Here is a 27,641-nt window from a genome sequence, read left to right on the forward strand (position 1 = left end):
GACTCCACACCTTCTCAACTCCTACCCCGAGAGAGCCATCAGGACACAGCAATAAGTGAGCATTAATTAGGATTACACAACATTCTGTATTCAGGGTAAAGATAAAATCCTTAAAATTTATTATAGCAACCAGCATTATCTGAACATCTACTGTCTGCCCTCTGTGTATCCTGGCCACCCTTCCTTCCAATTTCATGAATACAGCATTATTCTACTCTCTTGCCACAATGCTTAATAAATGCTATTTACCACCTACCTGAAATCTCTCCTTGCCTTGGTGATTTTCCACACATCCTTTCATCTCACCTGCAACACCTGCCTGTCTTTGTTCAACCCCCACCCCTGGCCCCCACTTTCAGTCTAGGGTCCCCTAGTCCATGCTCCTGAAGAAAACATCTGTCTTTGTCATTGATTTCATAGTTACTGCTGACACAGGCACTTGCATACCCCCCAAAAAAAATAAAACGTGTAAAATTTAAATTTCCACAAGTCATGCTAGAGTTTGAAGCGTTGGCCCTTGTCTGACTCTTGACTAGCCTTTGAGGATTTGCTGCTTACTTTCCTTAATAACAACAGTGTAAGTTCATATCACATTATTTTGTTGGAAATAAACATAAACTATAGTTTATGTAGGCAGAGGACTGTTTGATATTAATTTTTCTAAAGCATGGCTTAAAGTATGTTTTCATAGTGTACCCACTTAAGATATTCTAAAGTGCTTCTACAGAATATTAGAACATTCTGAGGGTGCTAAGGTCCACAGGGTAGAAATAGATGGGATTCAGAGCTTCAGTTATGTTAGGTAAACGCTAGACTAGCCAACCACACTCTGACCACTTCAGAACATTTCTCCTGTGCACAGAACTTTAAAGAAAAAAGTATAAGATGAATCCAATTCAGTCACTACTTTTAACCATGTCTCCTTAACTACACAGTAGAAACTGAGACTATACCCTGGAGTTGGCAAATGCAAATATTTGATACACCTTTCTCAGTCCTTTCAACAAGTCAGAGTGCCTTTTTTTTTTTATCACAAGTGATTCTTTTTCCAACACAGACAGCACCTAAGAGTTTCTCTGAAACTCTGTTATACCAACTCAACTCAACTATGTAAGTGAGTAAATAGATTATCAAATTATTATAAGCATGGATATATACACACATCCATTTGAGGTAAAAGAGGCCTTTACAATATTAGGCATACAAAATGTAAAGGAAATCTGCCCACTCATGCTTCAAAACTGCCTGGTAATTGGTTTAAAAAAGCATTCGTCTAGGGGATAGACTGCATTGTATTTTGTGATGACAGTATTGTGTACTTTGTAAGGATGCTTTAGCTGTTTACTGTTGCTAAGTCTGTAAAATTCTGTAAAAGTCAAAGCTTATTATGTGTACTATCTGCCGGCTGTGGCCCTCTTATAAAGGACCATAGCCATAGCAACTGTGAGCCACCCAGTGTGAGGGCATTGAACTTGAGTCCTCTCGAGGGCAGCAAGTGCTACACACTTCTGCAGCTCCTGGTGCCCTCTCAACATTTTTACAATTGGTTACTTTTTTACGCTTCTTAATACTAAATTTAATCTTTGCTTTATTAAATTCATTAAGGCTATTGGCTTTTACTTGATATATATATATATATCCATAATTTCAGCCATATATTCTTATGCATATAACAGAAAGACAATATGGTATGTATTTACTCATAAAATATTAAATATTAAAAATGTCAAATACAAAAAAAAAGCATTCGTCAATGCTCCTAGACCAGCTTTTATTGATTGCATTTTTCATTGTATTCTGTTTTGCTCTATCTGTAATTACTACATTATCTGCTTACTCATTATACACATGGAAACTAAGGACTTCAAGGTGCCAGTTTTTAAAAGCTTAGAGTTTAATGGTCATTTATTAGAAAAGCAGTTACTTCCCAGCACTTATATTAGTATATTAAAAAAAATTCTAATGAATTCTTTGAATACACACTTTGGGAACAATAATTTGGAAACCCTCCATGGATTAAAAGCTTCCTTGGTAAAACTAGAGAAGTCAAACAGAATTGTTCTTAACAGCCAAGTAAATAGGAGAGAAATTTACTTTCTGGTGCTTCTTTATCAATAGAGTCAATCCATATACTTTCCTCCATTCATAGCTAAATTCATGGTCTGTCTTCTGAAACTATTTCCATATCCTCATTTACAGTAACCCAAGATGTACATTTAGTGACTGCATTTGAGTTTAGTTTTCTTTCTCATATGTTTTAGTTATTTTAATGTCAGCCTCACTCACATACTGAAAATGCACAAATTTTTTTGCTTAATAATTCCCAAGACTTTTCAGAGAAATTATAAGTTGTGTGGTTGTCCAAAATATAATAGCTGCAAGCTAGATATCCAGTTTAAATAAATTCTTTATATCTTAGATTTAGTTTCATGGACTGGGGATGTAGTTCAGTTAGTAGAATGCTTGCCTAGCATGAACAAAGTTCTGGGTTCAATTCCCAGCACTGCCTACACTGGTCATACTGGTAGACCTATAAACATGGCATTAGGAAGGTAGAGGCAAGAAGATCAGAAATTCAAGGTCCTCTTTAACTATACAGTAAGTTCAAAGCCAGCCTGTGCTCCATAGAACTCTATTTCAAAAAGTAGGTTCACTCTCATTTATTTCCAATGATAAGTGTTTAAATTGCCCTTCAACTATAGTCATGATTTGCCTGATGACAGTACATGTCAGAAATGAACATTCAGATAATATTGTCATTGTACAAACATTATGGGGGATGCTTTTAAGAGCATAGATTGTATAACCTATGTATGCTTAGATCATAATATAATATACGTAAAATATAGAAAATATCTTATTGCTCTTAGAGCCCAGGATGACAGGGAGTCCCATGGGCCGCTGTGGGTGTGCACAGCACACTGTTTTACAGTAATTTGATTTATTAGAATATATTAATTATAGATAATGGGTTCCATTACAACATTTTTACTCACATATATAATGTAAAAAGGGTAATTACAGACAAGGAGGCATATTGTAATTATTTCCCACTCTCAGAAGTAGCTGTTCTTTATAAATATTTCATTTCCCACTTTATAAGTTGAATCTTACAAAGTTTTACTTGACATGAGAGAAATTGAAAAGTAGCAATACTTAATAGTTCTTTCTTATAGACTATAAGTCTGAGATCAATGAAAGGTAATCTAATTTTCTGTATAGCAACATGTGCATGAAAAGGAGAGAACAAGCACATATTCTCTACTTCATACTTCATGTAATCTGCACAGGAATTCTGCAAAGAATGTGTTCACTATCCCTGCTTTTTCTAGTTTGTTGAGACTACCAGAACAAGGGACAGGGCTATCATATAAACTTAAGCTTGTCCATAGACAAAGCCACGGGTCCTTCTGTCACTTGTGCCCTGGTATGGTTCAAAGGGGAGAGAACATTCCCACTGTTAAGGACAGTTTATAATCCTGGAGATAGACTCAAGAATCAATTGGCCTACAAGTCACTCACAGCCTCTGGGCTTCCCTCCAATGTTCTTGATGAAACAAATTTGCACATTCTAAATAAACAATGAGCCTTCTGCTTGAAAAACATGGGGTTATTTAAAGATTTCAAGAGAAATTGACTTTTTGCTACAGGGCTTACTTAATTATGTTTTGTTACTTTATTATAGATGTTCACTAACAGAGACTATGGGGATACAGGTCCTATCTGGTTTCTGTGAGTCAACACACCACCTTGTTAATTCTTTCTCTGGAGCATTCTAATTAAGATACAGTAGAGTTGAACCTTTGCACTAAAGGCATCTGAAAGAGTACCAAGACATGATTTGAACAATAAGTAAATAAGGTAACTTGAAGGATTTCAAGAAGTCTAGGACTATCATATTTAACCTGGAATTGGGTAGGAATTTTATGTTCTGGTCCCAAACCCTTCAGGACCAGCAAACAGAGCATCCTACCCACCACATTCTGAGGTCCTGGTCATCTAAAAAGAAACAGCTCCACATACTTCTGCCCTACCCTCCACATATCCTGGTCCCATGTACCAGAGATGATTATTCCTGTGAGACTTGCTGGTGACTGCAGTGGCTTTCGGCAGCTTGTTTTTATCACAGTGGGCAAAGTGAGTTTGTGTACCTATGGTTTGGGGGATTTACTTAGTCCAGAGCCTTGTAAGCATTATATAAGCTGAGCTACATTCCAAGGCCTTTGGAAGGTGGTGGTGCCGGTGCTGGTGCCGGTGCTGGTGCTGGTGGTGGTGTTTGTGGTGCTGGTGCTGATGGTGTTGGTGCTGCTGGTGTTGCTGCACCTCAGCATCATCCAGGTGTCTGTACTAATCATTTACTTAATAGTTGATTGACTTTTCTTGACATACACCAGCCTAGCACATGACTCGAGAGTTGAGAAAACCTATGGAAACTTTTCACATATTAGTAGAATAATAATCTCCAGGAAGAAAAATATGAGCAAAGTGTAGCTAAGTCTACCACACTCTTTTATTTACAAGTAAAACTTCCAGGTACACACAGTTCCTAGCAGGGTTTGAGTCATCACTTTCCACATCATCCTTGGATATCTTTCGTTAAGATCATCCCTTTCAGTAGGAAGAGGTACTAAGAGTCTCACAGCCAAGATGAGGATTACACAGTACAGTTAAAAAAAAAAAAACATTTTATGTTGCCCAAATGCTCACTCAAAAAGTTTTGAAAAATAAGCATGCCCTTTAAAAGAAGCCAAGGGTCTAAGAATGGACATGAAAATTTTCCTTGTGATGAAATATTATTCTGCAGTAAATCTAATGAACTATTGATAAAACACTTGGTACAGTTAACTAGAAAACACTATGCTAGCCAATCATAATAAAGCCACGCATGGTGTTTTTGCATTTACATTAAACATCTAGGAAAGACAACTCAATTAAAGACATAAAATAACTGTGTGGTTGCTTATGGCTGCAGAAGAAATATTGTGAAAATGGCATTTGCCTGCCAAGTGATACTTCTTTTCATTAGAGGATAAAAAAATCTATCAAAGGCAATGGAAGATATCTAGTGTCTTCCTCTGTTGCTCTCTGCCATGAGACAGGCTCCTTCAGTGAACCAAGCTCACCATTTTGGCTAGGTCAGCAGACCAGAAAACTCTCCAAATCTGTCCATTTCCTCCTTCTAAATCTGGGATCATAGAGACAAACAGTCATGTCCGGCTTTTTGTAGGTGGATACTGGGGATTTGAACTCAGGTCTTCATGTCTGGAGAACAAATTTTCTTACCCACCTAGTCATGTCCCCCTCCTCTCACCTTTATTTCTATATGCACAGAAAATATTTTCAAGCAGACTGAGTCCAAATAACCACCTAGAATCTCTTTTCAAAAAATATTTTTAGGCTACCAGTAAAATTGATTTTGTGTGTGGTTAGTTAAAATATCTGTTTTTTTGAATTGTCTGTAGTTTCTATGGTGTGTCTCATCACAAACTGCTCAAATGCCTCTTCTAAAAACATTTCAAATGTATTTTTAAAATTTCGACAATAAAAGGAAGCAGAGAAGTTTGACAGCCTTAAGTGTAAATAAAACTTGCATTTTGTATGATTGCTGCAATTATTTTGAAGCAATAGCTGTATACAAATGCAATATCTTCCCAAAGAGTCAAATGTGTCCCGGAATGGCTGACAACATGACAGCATGCCCACACTGATGGAAAAGTTTTCCTTTCAGTACCATAAGCCTAAACTACTAATCAGAAAAAAATGTGACATTTTAAGAAGATAAATTGAGTTCAGGGTCCTGCATCTAGCAGACATCTTTTGCTTGCAGGAAGAAGACAGACAGTTTTCCTTTTCCTTTGAAAGCATTGTAGGGATCAGCGTTTTGATACTGTCAAATTAAGGGATCTTGTCATAGCTCCCATGGGCAGATGGCTGCATTGTTCAAAGCAGCTGAGAGGAGCTGGCTTTCTTCAAAAATAAACCCTAAGTATACGTTTGGTCATAAACAACATTCAAATGTCTAAACTTTTAAGGCATTTTGACATCCTGCTTTTAATGAACTGTTCATAAGAACCATCTCTATATGAATAAAAGTTTTAGCTGACTTCAAGACACATAGAAATATTCCTAGCAGAGAAAGTAAAAAATGACATCTCCTGGCTACAATCCCTGTTGTCATCTAGCCTTCTGCCAGTGATTGGTCATGGTGTGCACACAGAAGGGTGGCTTCTCCTTAGCGTTGCATTTGCCTACCTGAGTCGTCTAAAATGTGGGCAAGTTAATTAGTGCAAAGCAACCTGAAACTGTTCATGCATGATGTAGATCTAATACTCACAGTCGTTGCTAGTTCTTCTTGTGTGTTCTCAGTTAAATTCCAGGTTCAGATTCATTGTTAATCTGATACAACACTAGTTTTGTTTGACTTCTTGTGTAAAAACATTTATCCCACAAAAGTTGCTGTGATCTGTAGTCCGATTAAATTTATTTTATGTTACATTGTTTGAGGAGATCTTAATGTCAACTTCTTTCTCACATCAGGTTTCTACTACACACACACACACACACACACACACACACACACACACACACACACAAAACTGTGTACTAGACAACAAATTTCACAGGTATGGCTGTGTGAGTCTGTAACCCAATTTCCGAGGTTGGAACAGAGCTGGGGTGAAAGAGTCAGGAGTGTCAGGATCAAGGTGTTTACTGAACACCAGCATAGCTGAAAATACTGAAGAAAAAAAAAACAAGGGAAGTTCCAGGTTCATTAAAAGACCCTGCTTCATTACATTAAGAGTTTTTGGGTTAGAAAGGGCTTAAGGCAGCTAAGACTGCTGTAGTCACCTTAGACCTAATCCAAACGAGAAATGTTGTAGTGGGTAGCCATTCCAGCTTTGATCTGGAAGTTCCAACCCCCCACTGAGGCTTTGGTAACTGTCATGCCTACCAGGCAGGGCCAAGAGAGGACCCTAAAGACCCGAGATCTGGATGTGCTGGCTGTCTTGGTTCCTGGACCCTGGACGCTGGAGTTAGACTGAGCAGAGTTCTCCAGAGAATATCGCCGGACTGCGCTATACCTTTTCCAGACCCCTGTAATCTATCCCTTCATTTGTAAGTTACCCCACGAAATAAACCTCCCTTTTAACTAAAAAAAAAAAAAAAAAAAAAAAAACCTTTCTTCAATGGAAAAGACATAGAAAAACAGGAAGAAAATCAATGATATGTTATGATATGTTCACCTTGCACACATACACTCACATACAATACAAGAGATTGCTTGACTAAATAATCGACATTATGAAAACAGCATATTGTCTATGAACATTCGTAGTTTGTGTATATATATGTAGATTGTGTGTATATATATGTATATATACACATATATATAACTTTGAAAAATATTTTAGTTGAAATTATTAAGGAGATCAGATCATAGCATGGCATTGTTTTCTTGCTGACATTTATTCCTATGGTTGTACTGAGAAGTACGTAAGGACAAGCTAAAAACCAATGGAACAGCTTGTGAATATAACCTTAAGAATATAGCCACAGTCAGCACTGCTGAGCATGCTCAGGGTGAGTAGTGTCTGAGCTCCCTGGGGAAGATGTGTTTCCATCTGCTTCAGCCAATTGTAAGATGCAGATATAACAGAGCTTGCGCAGACACAAGCGAAGCATTTTACGTGAAGAGAAAGGAGCTTGAGTTCCAAGAAAAACATTAGCACTTTTATGTCTCTTCATTGCCAATTATTGTCCTCAACATCTTGTTTTCTTGTTTGTTTATTTGTTTTGCCATGTCTTTAGCAAATCTTCACATGTAGAAGGGAAAAGCCTGTCTAAATACTTTACATCATTGCCAGTTGCCAGATTAATGTCTCTCCATTTAATTCTCCTAAGAGATCTCTACCATTTTCCTCTGGCCTTGTCATATAACAACTCTGCTGTTCACCACTTAAATCAGAGGAGATGACTGTGGCGTGGTATCTGCCTCCTGTGGAATACTTACCACCAGAGACAGGGCTTCCCCCTCATTCATTAATTCATTAACATTGCTGCTCTTTCAGAGGACCAGAGTTTAGTCTCCATCATCCATGCACAGTGCAGAATGGCCTGAAAATCCAAGAGCAGGTGATTCAACACCCTACTCCAGGAACACCCAAACTCTCAGTTGTCCACACACACATACACATAAATAAAAAAATAAATAAATCATTTAAAAAGAAACAATTCACTAAGGAGCTACCAAGTGCTGGGCACTGTGATAAGCACTGAAAACATGACTGAGGAGCAGTACCTGGCTCATGCACACACCTGATAAAGGACAAAGGAAGATAGACCACGCTCAAGGAAACAGAAATTCTCTGAACACAACCAGCGTTTGGCAGCTCCTTCCTGGGCTCCTGCTGCATACTTGGATTTGCTCACTCAGGTATTTCACTAAGAACAGCATCTGATCAGGTAAGGAGATGAGCCAGCCCAGAAGTTATGCCTTGATGTCCACTAGCTGCTGTCTCCTGCAGCCCCAGCTCCCCGACTCAACCCCATCACCTCCACAAAATGTTCTCCAGCCTGCAGAACTGGAGCACAAAAATCCCTTGACTTTCATAACTTAGTCACACAGAACTAGTCCAACAATACCCTCCACAGAGCTTGAGTTTTCCTTCTCCTTACCAAAAGTTTCCATCACAAACTCTAAGCTGTCAAGTTGGGAAATATCCAATGCTCTCTCAGCACTAATGATGCAATGAGTATAGCATAAAATGCTGATTCCCTCTTTCATCCAACTCCTTTAAAATACTAAAAGATGCCCCGAGTTTCCACTATGTCAGAAGAAAACACTTCTGCTCAGAAGTCCTATTTCTTTGGGTTTCACAGCTCTGCCTTCTCCTCCCCTCGAGCTTAATGCAAAGCCTCTTGACAGATCGTTGCTCAGTGGATGTAGATCATGGAAAGATCATTCATTTGTTATATGAAGTTTCTTTCCCCTTCTGTTCACCTCAAATCTTCTCTGGGATACCATTTTTGACTAGACTAATGCTTCCAGCCTCCTTCTCCAATCCACACAGCCATTCACCTTAGACTTATCTGATAATGTTGTTCCTCATTTTGGGATGTGTTCTCCTTCCAGATACCTAACTCCGGGACAGCAGGAAGAGCACTTTGTGTTGTCTGTCTTTTGAGCACACAGACCAAAGACCATATACCTCAAAGAGGATGAGTACTCCCTCTCTCCAAACTTCCTACTCCAGAACTACCATTTCCCAACTCTTCTACATAGAGATCTGTATTCTTACTTGGGGGTCAGCATGAAATGGATGACTGAATCCCAAAAAAATAACCTGAAGTCACAGGGAGTTAGATTTGTAAATAGCAATCCAGTCACATGGGCCATTTGAACAAGAAGTGGATAACTGTAAAACTGTCATAAGTACACTTGCACAGCTCTTTGAACACTCTGAGGTTCTATTTCAGCGCCCTGGACTAGAGACCAGAAACATTCTCAAGTGATTATGTTGCAAATTTTTCAAAAGGTAGATATTTTAGCCACGATTTCTATTCAAATTTTTAATGTATCTTGTTTTACCCCTACACTTTACCCAGTCAGGAGGTCTGGCACTAGAGAAATTGGATGGGGTTATATTTATGAGATATACTCCATGTATATGTGGTTTTGGGCCATTTCATATACATTTAAAGTAGCGCTAGCCACTTGCAGGAAGAAATGGCTCCTGTGGATATTCTTACCATAGAAAGGGACAACTCAACCAAACACTGTGGCATCATGGAGTCAGACAAAGATCATAATCATGTTCATACATTCTCCACTTCTCAACACCGCAAACACAAGAGTGAGCAGAGCTAGCCTATGTAGAATTTCCCAGCCATCAACCATGAAAAATATAACTACAAAACTGGTTTTTCAATGATGCCCAGTCAACCCAAAGTCCTCTCTGGGAAGGAATTTACCCACTATTACAACATCAGTATTTATAAATGAACCATACATTTTTCTCATACTCATCAGAATCTCACAAGATTATCATTCCAAGTTCTTGTGTTTACAAAGCACAAAACCATAATAACACTATCTATAGTAAAACTGTAATAACTCAAACATGGAAGGAATTGTGTGACTGCTCCCCACCAAAATGGCAATTAAACTAAAAAAGACTGTAAGGTTTTATAAATAAGAGGTTGAGAAGCTGAAAAATATTCACGAGACCATATGAAAACAAGACTGGGTTATGACTTTACTCTCCATGGAGAAGATACAATTCTAAAATTGCTACCAAAAAAGGTGACTAAAAGAATATACAATCAGAAATTAATGGAAAGGTGTTATGGGGTTATATTAGGTAGTTAAAATACCATCTTTCTGGAGATGTTCAAAGTTTTCACATTTGAGGGGTTCTTTCCCACTCCTATCCCCCAATGTGTGTGTGTGTGTGTGTGTGTGTGTGTGTGTGTGTGTGTGTGTGTGTGTGTGTGTGTGTGTAAGTCAGAGCACAGCCTCAGGTGGTGGTCCTCACCTTCTGCTTTTGAGACAGGGTCTGTTGTTTCTTCTCTCTAGCTGGACCATGGTCTTCTGGGAATTCTCCTGTCTCTGCCTGCAATCTTGTCCTAAGCATGCTGGGACTGCAGATGTGCACTACTGCATCCAGCTATTTCTTGGTTTCTGAGGATTTGAACTCAAGCTTGTATCAGAAGCTACAAACCCACTGAACTGTCTTCCCAGTACCTACATTTCAGTTTTACTGATATTTTGTTTACAAAAAGGATGTTTGCTTTCATATCTAATAAAATCTCATTATTCTTTTTCTTGAATAAATTATCTCTTGATGGTGTGTGTGTGTGTGTGTGTGTGTGTGTGTGTGTATACACACACGTATATATGTGTGTGTATGTGTGTGTTTGTATAAAATATATATTAAGCCCTAAGAATCCTTACTCAATTGTGAGGCAAGGGCCAACAGAAACAGACTCGCTAATACAAAGCAAGGTAGACATGCTGAGGATCAACTGCTGATCTAGTTTCAAGGCCAATGGGGACAAACTACAAGACACTTTCCACCACCTGACCTGGTCTCTTGACCACAAGAGAGAGTACAACCCCCTTTCCCTCCTCTTTTAAGTGGTCGCATACACAGACAAGAAGCCACGCCCCGTCTTCTACCCCAAAGCTATTGGTGGAATGAATTCCCACAGCACTTAATATCCTACCATCAAGATACAGAAACAAAAATATTCCATGCCAGATATAAGCAGGTTGTTGACATATATCAGCAAAATGTCATAATGCCATATCAAGGCCCACAGTGAATGAACAACTTTGTCTTCTTGTAACTGAAGCTTGTATTGAAAGGCAGATAATCACTATCCTGGATGGCTTTCATTGGTCTCTGTTTTGCCTTTTCCCACTGTGATACTCGATAATGAGAGTTTTGTAATGTACAGGGGAAAGGTAATGGGCCTTTTTAAAGGTGAGTGGAGAACCATCAAATTAATTCAATGTCTGCAGTGCTGATAGTATGGTATTAAAAGCCCCGAGCACTAATGGATAGTGAGCCAATTTTCCAAGGTCAAAGTTCCAAATTACTGTGTGAATCTTCAAATGGTTCTATATCATGAACCACTTCTGACTTCCATCGACTGTGTTTGCATTGCATTATCTGCACAGGGACATATGCCTCATGACTCCCAATTTTCCATTCAGAGTGTCCTGAGAAAACAGAGTTTGGATGAAAATGAAGAAGCATCTCATGGCCTTTTCTCTCCCTAATACCCAACAAACTGTCTCAACAAGTACCTGCTTTACCATAGGATGAAATGCAGGAATCATTTGAGCCCATGAAGCTTGGGGAAACCTCTCATCTGGAAGCAGAGCAATAGTGGTCTGTTTTATGTCCCAGCAGAGTATAGACCATGCTAATTTCTAAGGCTTTCGCCTATGGACTTTTTTTTTTAAATCTCAAAAAGGGTGGGTTCTGAAAAATCATGATCCTGTACAAACCAATTGAAATCAGAGGGCTCCACAGGTCTGCAGGTATCTAATAAAATCACACATCTTACCAAAATTCTGAAGATGTTCTCTGTTTCACATACTCAAATCAAGTACTTAAGAATAAAAACATTTAGAGAATTTTGATGACTGTTAAACCTCATTCCTACCATCTCATTTAATATAATCATTCTGTGATTTTATTTCTAACACTCTCTTTTCTCCCAGGCTGGGGTACAGTCAGATCTTTCTCTGTTACCTGACAACATGATTTATCTCCAAGCACTGTTCCTGCTGTCTGTGGACATCCTCCTCATTCCCTGCTGAACAGAATCTTTCTAACTCTCATAAACCCAATCTCCTTGAGATTTTTCCTTAATCCTCTTTCCAACTCCATCCCATTGCTCAGAGTAATTATCTATCTGTATGATATGTTTGAAATTTGAAAATTTCATCAGAACAAGTTACTTTAATGTTGTTTGAAAATTGTATTTAATAATGTACCCATTATTTTAAACTGATTTAAGCCTTTATCTAAGATGAACAACCAAGGAGCAAACCTTATAAAACTAGGTAAATTAAAACAAACCCCGGCAGTAAGAACCCATGATCCAACATTGTACTGGGAGAAATGTAGAAAATTACTCATGATTTATAAGCAGGGGCTCTGAGCATTACAAGTCTCTTTACTCGGTTTCTTTCATTTTGTTTTCTACTTCGTGAGATTCGATAATAACATAAACCTGAAGATTTTGCTATGACTCAAGCAAAACCAGGAATTGTTTGACTATGTTGGTCTATGAAAGTAAGGCATTTGCCATCACAACTGGGACCTGTGAGAAGGGGGTTGGAAATCTTTGTAGAGACCCACAGTGAAGCAATGGCCTTTATGTAGAACTATATAAAATTCCTAAGACTTTAAAATAATTTTTACAACTGTCTTTTAGGTTTTTTTTTCTAACAGGATGGAGAGATTCTTCACATAATTGATGACTTTGCTTCCTTTATCAGGTCTGCTTTGTGAACCTGGATGTAAACAAGGATGCCTGCAGCACAGAGCACCTGCAGCAGGTAAGAGGTGGATCTGGACCCCTCCAGAAGCCTGGGACAAAGGTCTATGATGCTCTTCTGTAGAAGGGTAGATGATTTCATCACTGCCCATTTCCCTGACCTTGCCCTGACGCTTTTCAGGCTGCCCCATTATATGTTTGAGTCTCACTTATCCTTGCCAGTAACACTGTTCAGGGAGGCAACTCCCCTTACCTATCAGCTTCCTAAAGCAACTATTCTGACCTTTCTTCACTTTCACACCTCAGTCTGGCATGCCTTTTCCTAGGTATCTTATAATTTGGGTGACGATAGCCAGTCTTTCCTCTGGTTCTCAGGATTACTCTTCCCCATTCTTTTCACCAAATCTTGTCTCAACCATGTTTTCATTCTTACCCTCATCATGAGCTTGAATATTTTGCACCTCCTAACACCCAACTTTCCCAAGCTACTTCAAAGTTGAACCCTAGTGTAAATCACTGGGTGCATTAAGCTTTTGAATGTCTGGTCAGCTCTTTAGAAGCCAAGTATGCCTGTGGTACAATTAAAAGAATTAAGTAATGTCACAGTTTTCATTACATACCCAAAGCTGAGCGCTTTGACCTCATTTGCTATATATATAAATATAATGGCATATTTGCAGCTGGATTATCACACAACAATGCACGCAGGCTTCACTTAATTGATATTAGGTCCTCAGTTATCCAGGACCCAGTCACAGTATATGCAGAACCTGAGATTACTCAGAACTCCTCTATTTTTGTTCTTGGTATAGTTGAATCAAGTTACTCAGAGGAATTACTCACTATAAAACTTACATCAGGTCCCAAATATTGTTTCCCAGTATAGCACTAGAGGGTTCAAAGAAAACTGGGCATATAACTTTATTCAGTGGAGTTACTATGTAGAGTCCTTCAGAAATAGGACAGAGAAGGTGGAAGCAAATTCTCATCATAATAACTGTGTTTCCATAATTTGTAGAATGATTTAGGACAGTTTCCAGTTATGGCTTCGCTCACATAGGTGATGTGATTTGTGCAAGTTACCATTTTCTAGGCCATAGGCTATTTGTGTATATATGAAAGTAATTATGACATCTCATTTACATAGGGTTCTGTCAAGGATTAAATGGAAGAGGATGTCAAATATACAGGCTTTAGCAAACTGTTTAGAACACAGTCAAAGCAACATCAGTATTGCACATGATTTTTTTATTATTGACTTTATTGGAGCAGAAGATTACTAGTAAAGCCATGCTTTTATTCAAACTTTAAGAGGAAAAAATATTTCCAAACTAGTGTTTTTACCTGTTGTGTAGTCGTAATTGCCAACTGTTTACTTTGGAAAATTTAAAACCACAGTTTTTTTAAGCTTAAATTTTCTATTCCAACCTTAATTCTTATTATCTAGTTTGAAACAGTTTCTTTTCTAGATTCCAAGGGTTATTATTTATATTTTGAGATTATAATATAATTACATCATTTCCTACCTTCCTCTCATACCTCCATTTCCACCCATGCATACCCCCTGTTCTCATTAAAATTCATTATCTCTTTTTGATTGTTGCTGTTGTTGTTGGTGGGGGTGGCGGTGGCGGTGGCGTGTGTGTGTGTGTGTGTGTGTGTGTGTGTGTGTGTGTGTGTGTGTGTGATGTTCTCAGGGATGAGCATTTGATATTAGATCGCCATGCTCTTCCCTAGGGAGGATGATTTCTCCTGCTCTCAGCATTCCTTAGTTGCCTCTTGTCCTCTGACTGGGGTTAAGGCCTCCTGAGCTTTCTCCCTTCCATATTAGTGCATATATTGGTGTCATCCTTATTCAGGTCATGTTTAGGCATCCATGATAGTGACACTTCATGGGCAGCTTCTCTGACATTTCTAGGAGAAATAATACCACAGAAAAATTCTTGTTCCTCTGCTTTCCACAGTCTTTCTATCTGCCTCTTCTAGAATGATCCCTGAGTCTTAGTGCAGGAGTTGTGTCGTAAGGAACTATAGACTAAGCAGCTAATATATCTATATTCTAAATAATAAATCATTTTTGTAGATGGGGCAGTTTGGGAGTACTCTTTTAGAAGTGTAAAGGAATCCTCCGAGCTAACAAAGTCTTACCCCACAGAAACTGGTCAATGTTTCACCAGACCTTCCAAAACTCATCAATTCCATGAATGTCCAGCAACCAAAAGAAAATGAAATTGTCCTCCTAAGTGGGTTAGCCTCTGGAAACCTCCAGGCAGATTTTGACGTTTCACAGGTAAGTTACATAGTTCTCAATCAACTATTCATTAGTGATAATGTTTCTGTAATCAGAAGGGCATGAACCCCAAACAGATGCTGTGCACGAGCTTTGGTGGAAGAGCCAGCAATGGCTCTGTATTGGACACTGGCCTTTCTCTTTGTTTCTCCCACATAGCATCACGCAGAGATTGATAGATTTTTATCTCTGCACCAATTCTCAGACCCACAGTGTCATTTCACTGGGGCTTGAGCAGATAAACTGATTGTTGGTTAGTCTACTTTCTACTAGGCCTAGATAAATATTCAAAATCAGAATTTTCTCCCCTTTTAGGAACAAGCCCAGAATTCTAGTATGCATCACTGGATTATCACACCATCCAATAGTATCATTCTTCTGGGATTTATTTGCTCCTTAAGAAATAATGACTTAGCCAAGATTTTAAGTAAAGAATGAGGCTTCTGAGATGGAAAGGAAGTATGCTACGCCCAAGGACTAAAATCCCAGAAGAATGTCATTAAAAATAAAGTAGGAATGGAAATATTATATATTCTGACAATTCTTTGTTGCTGTTGTATAAACCATCACAACACTACTTTGAAGAATGCATTTAAAGCTTTTTAGTCAATTTGCAAGAAAAGTACAAATAAGGTATGCTGTAATAATATACACTCCAGTTCCAAATTAAAGTAGTGAGCATTTGTTATACACCAGAATATCAGCCTAGAAAGCCAACCTTTATTCAGTCTTGACTCTGAAGACTTAGTGCGGATCTCTACCTAGTCTGTTTGAATTTTTTAATTGAGACATCAGTATAATAATATTTTTCATTAATGAAGAGCCTGGGTTTCTGGGAGGTTATTGATAAATGGCTCTAAGTTCTAAGTCCCATTTATATTCAGCCAAACAATGATGATCAGAAAAAAATTTTCAAGTCTGAAATTTGTAAGTATTTTTATAATACTTACAGACCTGTATTTTCTCTGCCTTTAAGCATAGGAATGACCTGCTATCCAGTTAAACATCTTTCTTTATATAGGGAGAAATTCCTTAATATTACAATGTAAAAGCCAACTAGTTCTGGAAGCCAAAACCTGAGTAGAGAGGAAGCACTGACCATGTGTCTGTGCACTAGTGTGGTCATTTTTACTAATAAAACAAGAATCTCATAGTACACAATAATTTACATCTTGTCAGTCAGAGAAACAATATTCCTGAGCATCAAGCAGTTGGGATATGAACCTGAAGGATTTGGATCTTTCTCAGCCTGGATTTAACCATCTATGAAGCAGAATAAATTCATTTCTACCTTGAAACATTAACTTGAGAAATAAAATTTGTAAAAAGCACATTATTCAAAACAAATTTTAGTTTTGTTTTTAAAAAAGGGAACAAAATTATAAGAAACCCAACATCCTACAAAAAAAATTGAAACTATTTTTTCTCTCAAATATCCTCTAAAATATGAGCCACTTTATATTAGAATTGCAACGCTTTAATAATGACTTTTTAAACAATGTGATAAATCAATAAATGAATAGGAAAGCTTTACTGCTTAGTAATCATATACTCTTGATTCTGAAGCTAATAACAAGGCTTGTTAACTATAAACTTTACATGAATTCTCCACAAATTATCTGCCACGGTTTTAAATAGAGCAACAATTGAAAATGTCATTCCTGTCTACTTTATAACACTACATCATCTTTTCCTGATGTGCTCAGCTGTAGTTAACATTGGCAATGTCGAGCATTAGTGGGAGGTCCCTATTTTTTTCGGATGTATCCGTGAAAGCTGATACGGACGTTAATTGGACCTGGCCTTGAACTGAACTTGGTAGACTTTGATTGACCTTAGTTAAGATTCTTAATTAAACATGACTGGAAGGGCTGGAGAGAGAGAGAAAGAGAAAATGACTGAAAAGAGACTCAAGTATACAGAGAATGTATGGTTTCATGTAACTAAGTCAACACAGGGAGTAGAAAAGAATAAAGGACTTGAACCATGTTGGCGGGACATGGATTTTTCTTATAGTCTCTTTGCTGCTTTCTCTCTATAGGTCCTATTTATCAGACACAAGGAGACATTATCCTATTGTGTTCAAGTTGACTAAAACTAACATTTCAGGTAGTTCTCAAATGTGTCCTGAGTTATTTTGGTTGCCATGGGTCACATATTCATTTTTTTTTAACCAGTCGCTCTCATTTGAGGGATGTACTGTTCAGATTGCCCAGGCAAGATTCATCCCTGGACTCAGAGATGAACCGTCTGTGAATTTCTCAAGCAATAAATGAAGCAGAAAATTCTTCCTCACAGAGTATGAGGACAAAAGGGATAAACTATGGTCATCAAAGAAGCAAAGATGTTCCATGAGGTATTTGAGAGTGGAGTTACCAATAACTCATTAAATGTCACATAATAAAAAGAATGTTTAACGTCAATCATGGTTGCACGCCGCTATAGTACCTACTATCTGGGAGGCTGAGGTCGGAGGACCACCTCAATAGTTAAATAAAATATTAAGAAAAATCAGTTAACTTTCTGTTCCTGCTAGATTTCTGTTGTTACAATAAACACCATGAACAAAAGCAACTTATGGGAGATAGGGTTAAGGCTTTAGCTTATACATATAGGTAATAATGGATTATTGAGGGACATTAGAGCAGGAATTAAAGAAAAATCACACAGGAATGCTACTCACTGTCTCACAACCTTAGATTTCTTATTCAGCCCGTGTCCACCTGCTTAGGGATGGTGTCACCCATAATGGGCTAAATCCTCCCTCATCAGTCATTAGTCAAGACAATCACTCACATATATGGCCACAGGGCAATCTGATTGAGGCAGTCCACTTTGGGTTCCCTATTCCCAAGTGACCCAAACTTGTGTCCATTTGACAATAAGAACTAACGGGGACACTCAGCTACAGAAGCAGATGTCTTGAGAAGCTTATTATATACAACAGTTAGGTTTACTCCTGTGGTTGTCCTTCCTATGAGATGAGGGTGTAATTAGCTATATGTGCTTGAGTTTGCAAAGGCCCAGTTATGGCCTCTCTTCAAACGTCACACAAGCCTTCTGTGGATACTGGGTATTTCTTGTTTGGACCAAGGGACCATGAGGACGAAAAACACACCAGGATACCATAAGCCTGAATAGGATTTGCTGGCTCTTCCGCTGTTTTCTTGTCTAGCCTTGAAAGGAAGAGTTAGCTTTTTTAACTTGACTTTCTTGTCTGTAAAAGTGCCATAGATCATCATCCTCATAAATATATTGATCACATTGGAAATAACAAGATTTGAAAAGTACCCTGCAAAGTAGTGATTCTCAATCTGTAGGTCACGACCCCTCAGGGGCACATATCAGATATCTATATTACTATTCATAACAGTAGCAAGATTACAGTTATGAAGTAGCAGTGAAATAATTTTATGGTCAAGGGACCACCACAACATCTGAAGAACTGTATTAAAGGGTCACAGCATTAGGAAGGTTGAGAACCACTGTGTAAAGTATTATAAAATTACGTGATATGTCATTATGTTGTAGGCTATTTTTGCATTACTTGGCTGCAACTCTTAATTTTTTATTTTTTTAGAGACTGTTAAGAAAGTACACTTTCTAAAAATTTCTAAAGCTCTTTTGTCACTGGCCTTTCCTGTGTGTTAGTGCTGTAGAGATCATTGGACCTCTTTCAGTGTGTGTCTTTCTATTTTATGTTGGCTCCTTCTTCAAGAGAACGGCACCAATGGGAAGCCTGAATACAGTTGAGAGAACACTTAACTCCATATCCAAAACACTGACAGAGGCCTTATTGACTACTCTCAAGATAGCAAAGGATAACAATCTGAGAAAAGGTCTCCATTTAATCAAGAGAGGCAGCCCAGAAGCCTGAGAACCCCCTCTATCAGCCTTCAGCCAAACTTCTTCCTGACCCCAGGTCCCAGCCTTCCTCCTACCCCTAAGCATTTAGCCTATGAAACATATTGCTATAATTTCTTTCCCATTTGACATGTAATTCTCTTTGCAAAGCCTCTATCCAGTTTTATAACCGACTGGTGTTTTATCCAAGAACCTGAGAACCACATCTTAAAACCAATGCCCCCTCTCCCATTCTCAGAGAGAATGGGGTCCTGATATCTGTAGGCCACTGGCCCCCCGATAGACGGCATTTTACTTTTCCCCTGTGTAAAGCCAATTAGCAAACACAAATGGCCTTAAATCCCCATTGCTTTTTGTTCCATCACAGTGATGGTCTGGCCTCTGCGCTCACACTGCTTATTTCAATAATGTTGAATAAAATCGTCCTTGCCTGTTCAACTTCGATCAGTTTGTTTTTTTTTGCTTTGATGAAGGAAATCTCAAATATATGATATAGCCAGTTGTTTTAAGTAAAACTTTCTTCTAGATGCCCTTGTGTTTCAAAATGTCATATGATGTTTCCTCGAACAGTTTTCCAGGAGGAGCTCTGAAGATATTTCAAATTTAAGGGCCCTTTTCCTTTTCACAGGAGAGGCTGGGAATAAAAAAAAAATGGTCACCCACGATTGTCTTTTATTGTCATTTCTGAGACTGTACCTTCTTTTCTTTCTGTTTTTAGTGCTCTTGGCTGCCAGATATCTGTTTGGTCCAATGCGCAAGAGGGAACAGACCCAACAGTACCAACTGCATCATCTTTGAGATCAACAAGTTCTTAATTGGTCTGGAGGTGGTGCAGGAGCGTCAGCTCCACCTGGAGACCAATGTTCTGAAGCTGGAGGATGACACAAACTGTTCCCTGTCTTCCATCGAGGAAGATTTCCTTACGGCCTCTGAGCACTTGGAGGAGGAAATCGAGGTGGAGGACTACAGGAGCGGTAAGACATTGTCGGTAAAGCTAGTATGTGCCCTGAGAGGAGTCACCCCACCCTACAACATTATCAGTGGGAGAGTCGGGAAAAGTTTCAGGCCACGTCAATTTGGCTGACGCATCACAATCTCTACCTGCTCAGGTCTGATGAGGCAGCGATAATAAGAAAACACTGGTAAACATGCTGACTAATGTATTTAAGACAGCTTAATGGTTGGATGGATACTGGCTCCCAAAAGATGCCTTAGGGGTGCTGAAGGAAATTTGTGTGCTCTAAGGGGAAACCTTCCTACCCACCAAGAGAAAGAAAGTCTCTTCCTAACAGGAAAGTCAGTTTCCCCGAAACTTCCAGAAAAGCCGGTGTTACCAACAAGAGCCAAGTTGGCCTGGCTTGGCTTTGAATCCCAGGACCTCACTTTGAGTCTGTGAGACCTAAGACTCCTCTCTAATCTCTTTTAAGCCTTGGTTTCCAAAAGTGCTTATAGTTCGTGATGGTTGTGAGCTTAGAAGGGAATGACCCAGGAAGGTGCTCTGCAGCCATTTAAGTCTACTGACTCATTCACAGAACTCAGCGTGTCCCTCTTCCCACCTTGAAAAAAATTGCATGAAGTGTTGCATTGTTGTTGAGGCAGGACCTATGCAAACTTCAATGCAAATCTTTGCAGCAAAGCCATCATTCCCAAATACCTTCTCCCCCCTGGACCCCTGCATTTGTGCCCCATATTAAAAGTGTTTCATAAGGCACCATTGCATAACAAAATTCAACCTCTGTATCACATTCACTTTACATGAGGTAACAGCCACAGTGCTGTGTTAAAGGGGAGAAGGAAAAACTGGATGAAAATTTAGAAAGTAATGGTTAGTTTAGGCCCATCAGAATCTGCTATCCAAAAAGTGACGATGGTCGGTCCTCAATTTCTCTTTACTAGGTTTTGAAACTATAAACGTGTCGGCTAATGGTTCGGAAGGTAAAAAGCCAAAGGAAGCTCCCCAGGAAGGATGGGATTTCCACAAGGAAAAGCACACTAGAAAATATCGTTCACCCTCGATGAAAACAGAAGGATCGAAGGAAAAGGTAGCAGAGAGCACAGCTTTGCAGAGTCTCAGTCCTTCAGCCAGGTCATCCCGCTGGAAAAGCGAAGCGGCAGGGGACACGCAGCTTGCCACACTCCGCTCCCATCCCGAAAACATCAAAGGAGAAACAGAAACATCTCAGATGCTCTATATCCCTAGGGACGCTTATCTCTCCATGGTTAAGAAAGACGGGCTTTCTTCGTGTGGCGCAGTCACTGAGCAGGGCAGCGACCCCAGAGACCATGGTGGTCTGCAAAACTCTCTTCCTCCTGTCCAAAATGGAGAAGCCACCACAGGGGAGTACGCTACAAACTTAGCCGAATCAGTGCTGCAAGATGCCTTCATCAGATTGTCTCAGGCGCAACCCACCCTCCCCGGAGAACCTTCAGTCAGTTTCTCCGTGGGCAGTGCTCTGCTTCCCAGTGGCTGCTGTACGAAAGATATGGTGGTCCCGCGTTCGTGGAATGAGCTCCCCAAAATTGTCATTGTGCAGAGTCCAGACGGCAGTGACGCTGCCCCAGAGCCAAATGTCTCCTCCTGGCCCGAGATGGAAGTTTCTGTTGAAACCTCAGGCATCTTTTCCGGAGAAAGCTCCAGCAGACCCACTCAGAGCGCCCTAGAAGTTGCCCTAGCTTGCGCAGCCACTGTTATTGGAACCATCTCCAGTCCACAGGCCACAGAAAGACTCACCATGGAGCAGGAATCCCTGATATCCAGCTATGTCCAGAGAGGCAGTGGGGTACAGCAAACTCAAGTGCCCCAAGTACTCACAGAACCTTCCGTAAGTGAATATTCCTTCCCATCGGCTCTGTGTGGCGTGACCCAGGTGGCGAGTGCCGTGGCTGTCTGTGGCCTGGGTGAAAGAGAAGAGGTGGCATGTTCTCTAGCTCCAAGTGACCTCTTGCCCACATCCGGGGCTTCTGAAGAAATATCCTCAACTGGAGGTTTAATGATGGGGAGGAGCACAGAGCTGGGGAAGGAAGCCATTGCAGAAGCTCTGCTCAGGGAGGCTGCTCTGGTTTTAGCACGGCCTGATGCATACAGCAGCATTGGAGAGCTCTTGGAATCTGTGAACAGGAGAGTCATAGAAACCACCTCCCAAACCCAGACCCTGTGCAAAGAAAACATTCGAAGGGATGAGCTGGCACAAACCCTGTCCAACGTCATCCTCAAGCATTCCATTGATGAAGTTCACCAGAAAAATAGAACAGCTCAATCCACCGATGAAAGGCATCCCTATGGAACTCTGGACACCTTAATGGAAAGTGTGAACCAGCTGCTTCACAATGTGATCTGTTTCACGTTCAAGAAGATGAGTCATCTTGTAACACTCGGTGAATATCCCACTGGCCTTTCCAAAGAGACCATCCAGTGGACAGAGTCAGAACCCTTAGGTTGCCAACCATTTGATCAGGCTGCTGGTCAAGCATGGGCAAAAGCTTCAGCATGCTCTGGCAGCCACCCTCTTAGCAATGCGCATGGCACTGGCCTTGTCATTGGTGATCTGGTAGAGGATGCACCTCCTAAGCAAAACAAGGGTGGAACAAGGCCGGGACTATTCAACAACCCCAGGCTGCAATCTGAATTCTCATGCAGTCACAGAATGCTTGATTCAACTGCTAAAACATCCCCCAAGGAAATCTATCTGAAAGGGATTATGGGAGAGGACTCAAAGAACCCTCACCACACACTCAGTTATGATGGCAATGAACAGAGAGCCTCTACAGAAAGAGGAAAGTTGCCAAAAACAGGCAAGTGCCACAGCAGCTCCCAGGAAACAGAAGACAGCATTGTTCCAAACACCCAAGAGAAATACACCTGTGCCACACCCATAAACACTGAAATTCAAGTTAACCGGTCCCTGTTAGGGGATGACCTGGTGTTTTCTGCGCAGACTACACCACAGGCAAAGCAGTCTGAGGTATACTGCATCACAGACTTTGCTGAAGAATTGGCAGAGACTGTTGTCTCCATGGCAACTGAAATCGCAGCAATCTGCCTTGACAACTCCAATGGAAAGCAGCCCTGGTTTTGTGCTTGGAAAAGAGGGAACGAGTTTCTGGTGGCGCCTACTGGATCCTGCCGATCTTTGAAGAGGAAGAAGGAAAACTCAGGCAGTGGAAGCACTGTGAGGAAACATAAGCCACCCCGCCTCAGTGAAATCAAGAGAAAGACAGACGAGCATCCGGAGCTGAAAGAGAAGCTGATGAACAGAGTCATGGATGAGTCCATGAACCTTGAAGACACTCCTGATTCTGTCAGTGCTTTTGCAAATGAAGTGGCAGCCAAGATCATGAACCTAACAGAGTTCTCCACAGTGGATGGAGGGTGGCAAGCCCAGAACTGTTCCCGGAACCGGTTTCTGGGTGGTGATAGGTGGAACCGGCTGAAGGCCTCCAGCTGTGAAAGCATTCCAGAGGAGGACTCTGAAGCCAGGGTCTATGTCAACAGCCTGGGTTTAATGAGTACCTTAAGCCAGCCAGTGAGCAGGGCCAGCTCAGTCTCCAAACAGTCCAGCTGTGAGAGCATCACCGATGAGTTTTCCAGGTTTATGGTGAAACAGATGGAAAGTGAAGGCAGAGGGTTTGAGTTGCTGCTGGATTACTACGCTGGTAAAAACGCCAGCAGTATTCTGAGCTCAGCCATGCAGCAGGCTTGCCAGAAAAGCGAACACCTCAATGTGAGGCCAAGCTGCCCCTCGAAGCAGTCCAGCACAGAGAGCATCACAGAAGAGTTCTACAGGTATATGCTGAGGGACCTCGCCAGAGAAGGCAAAGATGGTACCTCCTCCAGGCGAAGCAGCCATGACTGGACCGCGGGCTTGCTGTCTCCTTCTGCTCGATCGCCGCTGTGCTACAGACAATCGTCTATGCCGGACAGCAGGTCCCCATGTGCCAGATTAACAGTGAATGCACCTGTCAAAGCCAACTCCTTAGACGGCTTTGCCCAAAACTGCCCTCAAGATTCTCTGAATGTACAGCCAGTCGGTAGGGCTTCCTCCTCGGGTCTCTGCAAATCAGACTCATGCTTGTATCGCAGAAGTGGGACTGACCAGATCACAAACATGCTAATTCATGAAACATGGGCCAGCTCCATTGAGGCTCTCATGAGAAAGAACAAAATTATTGTGGATGATGGTGAGGCAGCTGGTGTTAGTCCCGGTCCTGTTTCTGGTGGCTCTCCTTTGCAAGTAGAGAAGTGTGGAAGCAGATTAACTACCAGCAGAGGACACAGGGGGCCACCTCTGCTTATACAGGAGTCTGTTGGTTACCAGAGAAAGGATGTTGTTACTGAAAGCAATCATTCCTCAGTGTCATCTCCAAGCAAAACAGCTCCTGTTAAAAAACTCAGTGGTTTTGATCCTAGAAGAGAAAATTCTTCATGCCACAATGCCATTGTTCTCAAAAACCCCAAGCAGCTGCTTTGCTCAAGGGATGTACCTTTGATTCAGATAGAGACAGATCAGAAAGATGAGGGCATTGGAGAAGATGAATCTATCCTTTGCCAAAGTGGCTCCCTAGAGGAAAAAGAAGGGCACCCACCTGAAGAAACCATCCCAGATGTGGCCAGAAGTGGAGACACGGCCCAGAGCACCTGCCAAAGCTGTTGGTAAGTTGATCGTCTCTGAGACCAGATAGGTGCATGTTCACCGTAGTTTATACCTCAATTAGTGTTTCTCTAAATCAGTGGCTTTCACCCTGTGGGTCATGACCCCTTTGGGGGTCACACAACATTTTCACAAGGGTTGCATATCAGATATCCTGCATATCAGATATTTTTACACTATGATTAATAACAGTAGCAAAATTACAGTTATAAAGTAGCAATGAAAATAATTTTATGGTTTGAGGTCACCATAACATAAGGAACTATATTAAAGGGTTGCAGCATTAGGAAGGTTAAGAACCACTGTTCTAAATCTTAGGTAGGAATACAGGAATGTTATTGATGTACAAACAGAATTCCTGAGACAATAAATGACCTCAGTAGGCCCATGTGCATGTGTAAGAAGGGAGATATTCCTCTCACCTTATCCAGTGACATTTTTTCCAATGTTCCTATGGCTAGGCCTGCTGTAATTGTAGGCATAGGTTATGGCCCCTCATGTGCCTGCTGTTTTATTTTGTTTAGAATGCCTGATCTTCCGTCCTCTTCCAAGATCAATAATCCCCGTGGTCATCTTGTAGAAACTTGTTCTTATGCCTATAATAACTCTTGGCTCAAAATGCTATATTTTTATTGCATGTCACTCATGCCAGGAAGCAAAGTGACTTTATTCCCATGTCCAAGGGCATCAGGTCACTACCTAGCCCCTACAGTTGGTGCTCAACTGTATTTCATGAATGAATGGTTACTATGAAAATAGGAAATCAGTCAGAACCTGTTAAGGTTCTGATACACCTTGCTATAAGCAGAAAAAAACTTCTTATTAGGCTAATAAAACATATTTTGTAATTAACTGTGAATATTAGTTAGAGTGTTTCCTCAGCATTAGATAACTGAGGCAATATTGAAATGGGACAGTTAACCATCTGAAATTCAAAACTGATTTCATTCTATATTCATGGCATAATAAAATATCTGCCTACTACAAGAGAAAGAAAGAGGGAAAGGAAGGAAGGAAGGGAGGGAGAAAGAGAAGGAAGGAGGCAGAGAAGGAGGAAGGAAGGTTTGTTGCGTAATTTACTTTTTAATTTCCAAAACAAATTGAATTCATTTATGCAACAAAAGAATCACAGCATAGTTCTCCTCATTAAAGTGAGTACACCAATGGTTTGGTAGCTTTTGAAATCATTCATGGTGATTGTCAATCAAAGATAAGAATAATAAGCAACAGCAATGTTTTCATTTGTAAATAGTTAAATTTAATAAATTTTAACTTTAGAATTGGTGATTAAATTCCTTGGCATCTCGTCTCCAAAGAGTTCCGTTTTCTGGCTTATTCTAAGAGTCTCTATGGAGACCCTGTGTTCCAGGAGTGCCGGCTCTTGCAGTGCACAGTGTAACTGTCACAGGGTGCATGCAGAGTCTCTCTGGAAGCTGTCATTTGGACAGTGCTTTTCCAGAAGACTGTACTCCAAGCAGCGGGAATGAAACTTGAATCGGGGGCAAGGTAACTATTTCCCTCAGGCTGCACAAGGAATATGAGTTTCTTTCCTAACTTCCAGTTTCTGCACACTACTCACAAGGGACCATTGTATCATTCCTTTATTTTTAGTCCATAATTAAAGTTTAGTGAAACAGAAAATTCAAGCTTTAGGAACATACAGTTTTGAGAAATAACCTGTGTAGTCTTCAGAGATGCATGCCTACAGTTTGTTGTTTACAAAAAGGCCATAATTTTTTTTTCAAATATATTTAGCTGGAATAAACAAGTTGAACACAACTATCACCAAATGTTAACAGTTCTCTAATGTTTGTGATGTGTAGACCCCTAAGCAGAAGAGATGCATGTTAAGGTGTTAAAACACCCCCACCAGAAAGGGTTCTACATGGTGTCTTTGGTATAGGGTCCAGTCAGATGTGAGAACTTCCTGTTAGACAGTTAGCACTAAGAACTTTCCTCTCCAGTTGGGTAGAAACCCAGAAGCCCAGAAGGAGAAGAAAACAAAAAGACATAGGGACCAAAACCACAAAGCTAAGACTAATGAAGTCGGCCAAATAGACAAAGAAACAAGGTTTCATCAATAATTATTTGGCTATGGACAGTGTTCACCAAAGGTTTTGCTATGGAGGGACTGTGGAGAAATGTATCAGAGCCAAAGACACAAAATAGCCAATATGCCATTTTTCAGAATTGTTATATTTAGAAATACATAAAAAGGAGAAACACTGATTCCAAGCCCCTGACTTAAAGTCAGCAGAAGCCAAGAAAAGGTCAGTGAAGGTCACCAAATCAGAAAGCATTGAGAACTAATACCCGACAAGATTTATGGTTGTAGACACAATCAAATAATGATTATCATTACACAGTTCTGAATTAAATGTCACTGATGGGATTCCTAAAACAGACTTAACCTGGAAAAGTTGCAAACACTTGGCGCTCTGCACAAATAAAGCCTTAGCTGACTCAGACTCCTGTTCTGTATAATCACACAAGCATTCCACCTCTCCCTTCAGGATATAGATATATGACTCTAGTTTTCATCAAATAAACAGAAAGAATGTAGAATATCCCAGAAATTCAAGTGTTGGCTCTAATTGTGAAACACAGAGATGAAGGCTTGAATATCATTTTTTGTTTTGTGGAGCAATATAACTAACCATCATAGACCATGAACTACACTACATTAAACTATATCCAATTGAACCAGTTTCCTAATCTCTCTCATTTTGGTTTATTCACCCAGAAATGGGAGTTGCAATATAATTCTTAAATTTAAATAATGTTTTGTATACAAAACTCTTAATTCAATACTTTACTCATTGTGA

At 40.1% G+C, this 27,641-nt stretch overlaps 1 protein-coding gene across 3 annotated transcripts in view; it reads left to right on the forward strand.

Moving 5' to 3' along the window:
- Nucleotides 1–27,641, forward strand: part of Sphkap (SPHK1 interactor, AKAP domain containing) — a 165,021-nt gene that overhangs the window by 114,330 nt on the left and 23,050 nt on the right. For all 3 annotated transcript variants that reach the window (XM_042260014.2, XM_076549928.1, XM_042260016.2), the window contains 4 exons: nt 13,016–13,075; nt 15,170–15,304; nt 19,887–20,142; nt 21,065–24,818. In XM_042260014.2, the coding sequence (XP_042115948.1) occupies nt 13,016–13,075; nt 15,170–15,304; nt 19,887–20,142; nt 21,065–24,818 (4,205 nt within the window). The remainder of the gene's footprint in view (nt 1–13,015; nt 13,076–15,169; nt 15,305–19,886; nt 20,143–21,064; nt 24,819–27,641) is intronic.

The sequence above is a fragment of the Peromyscus maniculatus genome, chromosome 13, assembly GCF_049852395.1.
Source record: "Peromyscus maniculatus bairdii isolate BWxNUB_F1_BW_parent chromosome 13, HU_Pman_BW_mat_3.1, whole genome shotgun sequence".
Lineage (NCBI taxonomy): Eukaryota > Metazoa > Chordata > Mammalia > Rodentia > Cricetidae > Peromyscus > Peromyscus maniculatus.